The 8,736-nt window shown below is 39.2% G+C and overlaps 1 protein-coding gene across 1 annotated transcript; it reads left to right on the top strand.

Moving 5' to 3' along the window:
• The first annotated feature begins 603 nt into the window (after positions 1–603).
• On the top strand, positions 604–7,085 carry si:ch73-52p7.1 (uncharacterized protein LOC100321084 homolog). The gene is made up of 2 exons (XM_020643064.3): positions 604–761; positions 4,348–7,085. Exon 2 carries the CDS (start codon positions 4,437–4,439, stop codon positions 5,244–5,246), a length of 810 nt encoding a protein of 269 aa, XP_020498720.1. The 5' UTR covers positions 604–761; positions 4,348–4,436; the 3' UTR covers positions 5,247–7,085.
• Positions 7,086–8,736: the final 1,651 nt, after the last annotated feature.

Here is an 8,736-nt window from a genome sequence, read left to right as displayed (position 1 = left end):
AATTATATCCTTCGATTGCATACATTTGCTTATATTAACTGTTTCAATATGATTCCCCTCATATACGTATTAATGCGTTTCTCTCCGACTATTCCCAATTTCAACATCAACTGATGATAACTGCGTTGGTTACTATTCGAGTCTTTTACGAGTTCTTCATCTCCGAATACAGAGATTTCCGACGGTATGTGAATGCAGCAAAAATGTCACAATCACCTAGGAAATCACCTGAGGTTCTCAGGGGTTTTTTCCCCAGAAAAACGTAGGGCTATTTGCCCTGTTGGGAAAACGTGTATTATTATTCAATTAACAAACCAACATGAAATCAACATTTGAAAATAAAATGGTAAATGTGACTTATATTCGGAACATAATTTGATAAAAACACAGATCACAACATACCTCTAGTTTAAGCTGTTTTGTGAGCATGGGATTGTTACTAAATTAAGTGAAGAGGCTTTTGGTTGAGCCATTAAGTACATTTGAAATCTGCTGTCTGATATATGTAGGCTACATATAGAAAATAAACATTGACTATCAGTTTGATATTCTTTAGTTCATGGTTGTTCTGATTATGACAAAGTAGGCATATGTTTTTAAAAAAAGGACTTGACGCTGCAGCTCTGCTTTTAAAATGAGTTACAGCTTCCTCTGTGGGATACTTCCCCCATCCTGACGTCAGCTGGATGTGTGATTTTTCCTCCCCATCCCAGCCCCAAAACTGACGCATTCACATATCAACTCTTCAGAGGCAACATGAGGTAAGTTAAATACAAGAAAACTGGAACCTTTTTCTATCTGTGTACTAGCCACAATTTAGTCAGCTTGACAAGCATTTGAAAACTATGTTTGTGTCCAGTTACCTCGTGTTAAAGAAAGCCAAGCCTGCTGTATATTCTCAGATTACATTAGATAGCTTGTGCATTCCTGTGTCTGTTATGTAATAGAAACTTTCTCGCAAATCTATTTGGATGGAAACATGTCAGATGGGTCACAGGCAAACACATCAACTGCTTATGATGCTGAAAAACTACCTGGTACTTTATTGCACTGTAAGATGTCTCTTGTCCTCTTGTTGATGAGGTGTTGCACTCAGATTGAATTTGTAAAGTTTTAACCAGGCAAACTTCAGATGGAACACACAAAAAAGGACTCGGTAGCCACATATCTGAGGATTTAGTCACCTTAGGTCCAAGTCAGTGATTCACAGCTGCATAGACCAAATGTGGTCAAAACATCGGTGTTGGCATGACAACATACCATCATTCACACTGCTGCTGTTGGCGTAGAGCCAATTGCTTCAATTAGAAACAGTTGAGCCAAAAATTTCCCATCAACTTGTATCACAACACATCAGACCCATTTTCTATCTTAAGCTGCTACAATACACATAGAAAAAGATTTATACGTTTTAATATGTAGCCCATATGTGCTTTAGCCCCGGATATATAGCTTGACTGAGTGTAGGGAAACACATTAAGTTTTACAATGTTTGAAATGAATTAGGCCTAACATCTGGGGAGGGAGGGTCAATTGCACTTTGAAATCTGTCTGTTGAATTAAGAGCTATAGGCCTAGCTTATCAGAAAGAAAGCAACAGGGGAAGCAGATACATTGCACAGATTTTTTTTTTTCAAACCATTCTCCATTTATAAACTAATACTATTAATAAAACTTAAATTGTTCGGACGGTGCAGTTTGTTACCTTCAGCCTGACTAGCTGCTTCCCCCTGCTTTCTTTGTGCTAAGTTAAGCTAATAGCCCGATTGGTTGTTCCTTTACTGGAGCTAGCTATTCCTACTGAATACATAAACCTGTAAATTGTTGCGCAAATACATTTTTTCAATTTTTCAAAAAGGTGCAATCATTTCTTAACTCCACTGCTCATTTTCACCCGTGATCATTTAAGGTTGCTTGTTGTTATGTATGTGGCATTGACTCAAATTAAACTGCAGTGCCTTTGTTCATACAGTACTTTATAAACTGTGTGAGATTTGTATTTTGAAGCAGGAAAAGCATCTCACACAGAAAAAGTGCCGCCAAAGCCCCAGTAGCAGGTCAATAAGTACAAACACATGCAATGCAGCCATTCAATGTTACAACACAAAAACTATTTTTTTTTAATTATTGTGGAAAGGATGAGCTGAAACAAACTGAAATCAGACTCAGAGGATGTATTTTAGCTTTCAGGCGGCATAAAAGTAAAGTAACTGGATGTTAAATATACTGTAGATGATAGCCCTCTTGTGTTTATTGTCACAGAAGCCCAGGAGAAGAATGTAGTGGTCAGCTCAATCATGCCTGCAGAAAGAGGCAGAAAGTCGTGTTCCTCGACTGATTTTCTTGCCAAACCAGAACATTTACCCTGACCTCTGTTTGAGCCAACATTTCACAACAATGTTTTCCCTGGAATCTTAAAGCGGACTCAAAAGTTATAATTTTCTGAATATGTGTTTGTGTGCCTGCAGGTGTGTGTGTGTGTGTGTGTGTGTGTGTGTGTGTGTGTGTGTCTGTGTGTCTGTGTGTGTGTGTGTGTGTCTGTGTGTGTGTGTGTGTGTGTGTCTGTGTGTGTGTGTGTGTGTGTGTGTGTGTAATGTGGGCTTCCAGTGCCAAACATTGTATCCCCAACTGTAGTGCAGGAAGAACACACCCATCCCAGACTGCGTGTGTGTGTGCGTGCGTGCGTGCGTGCGTGCGTGTGTGTGTTTATCCAAACCAGCTGTCATGACCTCCACAGCCCCTCTCATTGCTTCTTTTTAGAAGACTAATACAACAAGAATCTCCTGTGTGAAAGATGAACTGCGCTGGGTGTAGTTAAACGCCTTGTGTGTTAAAAACATTGGGGGACAAAGTGTTCAGATGATTTACTTACTTTAGTAAAAGTAGTGCCACACTGCAGAAATGCTCCACTACATTTAAAACTGTGCATTCAGTACCTTGCCCAGGAAAAATTGAGTATTATCTGTGAAATGTAAGTGTTTTACTGATACGATTTTGGATAAATAGAACTTCTGCATCAATATGTGTGTTCTATTTTACAGCTTAATGTTACCTGTCTCTTTATGCCCTCTTTGGGAGTTTAATCTACAGAACTGGATTATAATTTTTAAGATCATCCTACTCATTACTGTCCTGTTTCGATCCATGGATCTCCAAAAATAAAAGGGCTCCATTTACAGTATAAGGCCTGTAAACAACCCTGCTTTCAGCTTTGTGGCTATGCCTTTCCCGGCTAATCTAAAAGGAGGGGATTAAGTTGTTTATTTAGCTTTAAAAATAGAAGTTTCCCAACCCAAAAAGGAACACATAATCCCTCCATTAATCAGAAATCATTTGAAGATACATACTTTTTATTGGGTCCAAGGATAAGAGAAACTCAAATCTTAGTATCTTAGTACTATCATAATGTTACTTCAGGCTCCAAGCTCCAATTACTGTATATAAATGTCCAAGTTGACCAATTCAAATAGCTTGTTTAATGCAACCATCAGTCTAAACATCCAGATATTAATTCTGTGTCATGACAATCAGCAAATATTGATATTTAAGAAGCTTAACCAAGTGTTTTATAGATATTAGACTTCACACCAGTCCAAGCACGTTGAACCTACCGACTAAAAGACCTGAGTTTGCTCAAACCGCTGTAAACAGGTTAGCGTGAGAATAACTTTGTGAAATTTGTTTTTTGAGTCTTTTGATGTCTAATGAGGGTTTTTTGTTGTTGTATTGATCGGTTGTTTGTTTGAAACTCTGTAAATTGTGCTGCTGCCTGTCTTGGCAAAGACACTCTTGAAAAAGAGTTTACTGTCATCAAGTTTCTTTCCTGGTAAAAAAAAAGGAACTGCTTTAGCCAATACACCAGTAACACAAACAACAACAATCGATTTTTTAAAATAAAGATCTGTAAATATGAAAAAGATTAGATTTAGATTAGACTTTCATTCTTTCATTTCTTTCTAACATGCCTCCATACTTATCAGTTCTTTCGCCCTTTTTTTATCCCACATTATATTGTAAGCTATGATTTAATGAGGAGGTGGGGTTGAAAGAGAGAATTGTCAGAGTCACAAAGGGTAAGATTTCTGTACATTCAGCTTGGGTGTAGTTTCGTTATCACACACACATGCAAACGTGGCTGAATTGCCAGATGACTCTGCTGTTTGTATACTCAGTTTGGCTGCCTATCTCACAAAAGTCTTAATTCCTCAGTTGGTCATTATTCTAACATTCCTCAGACCCAGTCACTGTAAAATGTTGCTCAAGTCAGGTCAGAACAGGTTTGGACTAAAGAAGTGCTAGTTAGCATGTTTTTCTTAATAATAATTGTGTCTGTTCTCTCCCATGCAGGCTCAGTTGTATGTGCTTGAACACTCAACACACACACATCCACGCATGAACACCCTCAGTATGCTGCCTGAGCCTCTCCCCCCACAGTGATGCCTGCCGTCAGCCCTCCTGCTTCCCTCCTCTGTGTGCTGCTGTGTGTGTCTGTAGCTCTGCAGCGCTCTGACATGCGCTTGGCTTACGTGACCCACAACAGCTTCTCCTACTACTCATGCAGCCAAGACCCCCAGCCTTGCAGCATCTCATCCCTCACAGACTGCAGATGCAAAGACATCCAGCTCGCCACACTGCACCGGCCACACTCCCACTCATCCCCTGTTTTCAGGATGAGAAGGTTAACAGTTTGGTTCACGTCGCCTTCAAACACTGCACGTCTGCTCAACAACTCAGAGGTGAGGCACCTTACCCTGATCCACTGTGGGGTTGGAGGATCCAGAGAGGCTATTTCCTTAGAGGGGCATTTCACTGTGCAGCGCCTGGAGAGGCTGACGGTGGTGAACCTGCTGCAGAGGCCGGATCAAAACTTTCCAGATGCAAACAAAGCCAAAAGCACAGACTCAAACAGTGACCCAGAGGGAGATAATAGTGCTCACCTGGACATTAATAGATACAACAAGGACACAGACACAAACCTGGATCTGATTTTGGATATGAAGAGAGATTACTCAGCGTTTTCCTCGCCACAGATTCAGGATCTATTCCTGGGTAGGGAGCTGGGAGCAGCGTATCACGAACAGGTCAGACTGGGAGTTATCGACAGCTCTGTGCTGGAGTGGGGAGCAGCGGTCAAAGCCTACACCGTTCAGACTCACATCAACAAGGATGGCATGCTGCCCTTCCCTGACCTCCAAATGCCAAAACTACCAGAGGCATCCGTCATATATGTCAGTTTTGTGTACTGACACAAAATCACTTTTAAAATGACAACAGAAAGAGGACTAAGTGTTCAGATCCTGCAAACAGCCTATTTCTAGCTCCATTTTTAAGAATTCTGAGATTGAGTGGTCATTACTTTACAGAAAATGTTGTATTTAAGGCTCATGATGAAATTTCTTCAGTCTATCTTTTGGAAAGGAGCTAAATCTGCTCCATGTTACAGTTTGAAGATATTTTTTTTATTTGTAACTTGGAAGATGTTTACAAAAGCTGGAGGAAAAGCTGTACTTGTGATATTTTTGGGAATCTCAACAACTAAGTCAAAGTTAGACAAAACGAAGAGAAGAAATGTTTCAAAGAGAAAGGATGTATTCCTCAAGATAAGGTGATGTTCAGCCTAAATCAGATGTAAGAGGTTGGACTACCTTCTTTACAGTCTGGCACAGTAACATTATTAAAAAAAAGGTTTATCCTTATGTGAACAGTTGGATTCACTTTGTTTCTCAAAACAAAAAAGGGAATTTTCTCGAGTTAACAAAATACTCAATTTAGCATGTAAAGTACAGCCCCTTCACAGCTTTTTATGTACCACAAGCTTAACTTCTAAAACCTTGTAAAAGTAAACACAAAACAATGCAACAGAAAAAATAAAGAAGCATTTGTTTTGGAGATTTTCCAGTTGATGTTATTCCCCGATCTCTCCAGAGTGAGAGAAAATGTTTCTACAAATGCGAAAACAAATAATAATTAGCAATTAAAACAATTATATTCCCAAGTGGCCTCAAACTTTGCACAGCTGTTTATCAGCGTGTTAGAACAAAATATGCTCACTAATGAGAGGCCCTCTGAGGGACTAGAAGAGCCTGCCAACCCCCTCCAGCTCAAGGGTCCTTTGTTTCAAAATGTGGTTAATCTTAAAGCGATGCCGTTGGCCCAAAATGTAATAAAAATGGTGGTGGAGTTCATTTCTATTTACCTTGTACCATAAGAGGGACACATTTGATCTTCCACCATAAAGTTTATCCAAAAAAGCTCTGATCATGATGCTGAACTCACACAGAACGTGAGGCTGATGATCGGCAGTTTCCATATTCACATACTGTTAGTATAGCAACAGTTTTTCAGCTTTCATCATGAGGACAAACTTAACAGACCAAGTAAAGACGTTAATGTTTATCTCAGAAACCTTGTGGATGCTGGGTTTAAATTCAGAAATGGACGTAAAACATTTTATATAGCCTAGTTGAACGTTTGAGGGCTGTCCAGTTTTTTGTAACGCTGAAGCTCATCATACCTTATATTACCTTCTTTAAGCTTAGGCCTATTGAACTTTATTGTAGCAGCATACATTCCTCCCAGCACTGCTCTTGCATTTCTGCATCTCTGTGTAAAAAAACCCCTCTCATCTGGGATAAATAAACCATTTATAAGTGGGTTTATTGTTTAAAAAAAAAGTGATATTCCAGATAAATGTGAAATGCATTTTCGCTTCAGAATTCAGCCACAAGATGGCAGCAGATACATTTAAATAAAAGAGAGACAGCCTGAGCTGGCTGTCGGCAAGAGGGAGGAAAGGCGTTTTCTTCTCTTATTTCTTTAATCATAACTCTGAAAGTGTATATATCAAACAAATATATCACGATGCATCTCAGCACTTTAAAAGCTTGTGTAGAGGAATTAAATGTTTCAGGATGAACGAAGGCTTACTTTGTTAAGAGTTGTTGACGTTTGGCCTGTTATTTATTGTTGCTGGGTTTAAAAAAAAAAAGAAAAGTGAATTCAGAATGTTATCTACAACGTTTATTGTCAAGGAAGTCAGAAATAAACGATTTACTTCCATAAACTGCTTGTGAATTTAACATCAAGATGTTTCTTTGTGTTTCTATGGGCAACTTCATTTGTTAAGATCAAATCATCAGCAAGAGTTTGTTACATGAAACTAAAGTAAAAAAGTGAATTTTAAAAATGCTATTTTTTGCCAATAGTAGGCCTATGTATGAGCAACGTAAGAATACAGCGGCATGTATTCTACTGTTGACACTACCACGCAGGCCGGAAGGGGTAGGAGGAGCTGAAATCCTGTGACTCCACCCCCCTGTTATTTTTTTAAATAAAAAATGTATAAATTAGAATGGTTACAAATGCATATAGGTATTTTTATCTGATTTAAAATCATATTAATAAATAAAATGATTTTGGATTTACACAAGTTAGTTAGAGTTAAGAAGCAGGTGATAATGGTGTTGACTTTCGTTACTCAGTTTAAGTCCAAATGTAACTCCAGTGTGTCATACTGGTAAAATATAATAACATTGTGCTGGTCAGCTGATTATGGACCACATTACTTTCGCTGGCAATAAGAAGAAGAGAAAGAATGAATTATGTCGGAGGCGACACACAGCCAGCTCTGTGGATGCTAACTGCTAACAAGGTGGAGGCGTTGTGTTTCAATAAGCCGAGGAAACATAGGACGACGAGGAGGACGTGGACTGTCCTTTCGAGCTGCATTCACAATATAAGCTCGAGTTGCGAGTGAAGTGTGTAAAATATGTCTGTCATTTGCTGTTTGTCTCGGGCTGATGTTAGCTAAACTGTAATGTAGGTGTACCGCCGTTTCAGTAGAAATGTTAGCTGAATCTGCTTCCGCTTTTACACCCAAGTTGTTGAAGATAATTTCATGGTGTTTTTTTGGTCAGTTGTAATACGAAATGAATAAGGAACGTGCAGTATAAAATAGTTTCCAAAAAGCATGTAATGATGCGTAATAATGCAGAGTATGTAGCCTAGCTATTGCTGACTTCCTACTCGCCCCTGGGCCTTTGACTATTCAATATATATAAAAACTTACAACATTTAGTACATAAAACCAAATGACACTCTATATATATATATATTAAGGAGTAGTAGGCCTATGCTATTGTTTGTTTTGTTAAAAACCAAGACATACTTTCAACAAACGAGACCCCTATAGCTCCCCAAATCAGAATGTCCTTGCTCTACTGCTGATACTGCTGTTGCTATTCTTTAAAAGTATACCTTACAACATGACACTTCGTCTGTCGTGAGGGACCCCAACTTTGGTAACTTTTTGGGTGTTGTTTAGTCTTTTGGCCATTTTAATTTGATACTCTTGCTCTTTTGTTATTTAATTAATACTTGTCTTATATTATTGGTTATTATTTGGTACAGCGGCAGTTACTGGGTATGAACCTCACACCTAAATGAATCAATTTGATAATCATTAAACACCCTTTGGAGGATGCTGCAAGTGCACATACTGTATGTACATGTGTTCCCATGAAGGTTTTGTGTGTTGTTGAGTGTGTGTGTGCCGACACCTGCCAGAGAGCTGCAGCTTATTTGCATGATCAGCATGCTGCAGCCCATCTTGTAATGCGCCATGTGAATGCAAACTGATGTCGCCTGTTGATCCTGCACCTGAGAGGTCAGCGGTAGCACCCGGCACACACCGGGGGCAATTACTAGGGAAATCACCGGTGGAGGTATCTGTGCTGA

This window comes from Labrus bergylta, chromosome 10 (genome assembly GCF_963930695.1).
Source record: "Labrus bergylta chromosome 10, fLabBer1.1, whole genome shotgun sequence".
NCBI classification, from domain to species: domain Eukaryota; kingdom Metazoa; phylum Chordata; class Actinopteri; order Labriformes; family Labridae; genus Labrus; species Labrus bergylta.
Note: the sequence above shows the minus strand (reverse complement) of the source record. Positions and strands in the feature narration are given on the sequence as shown.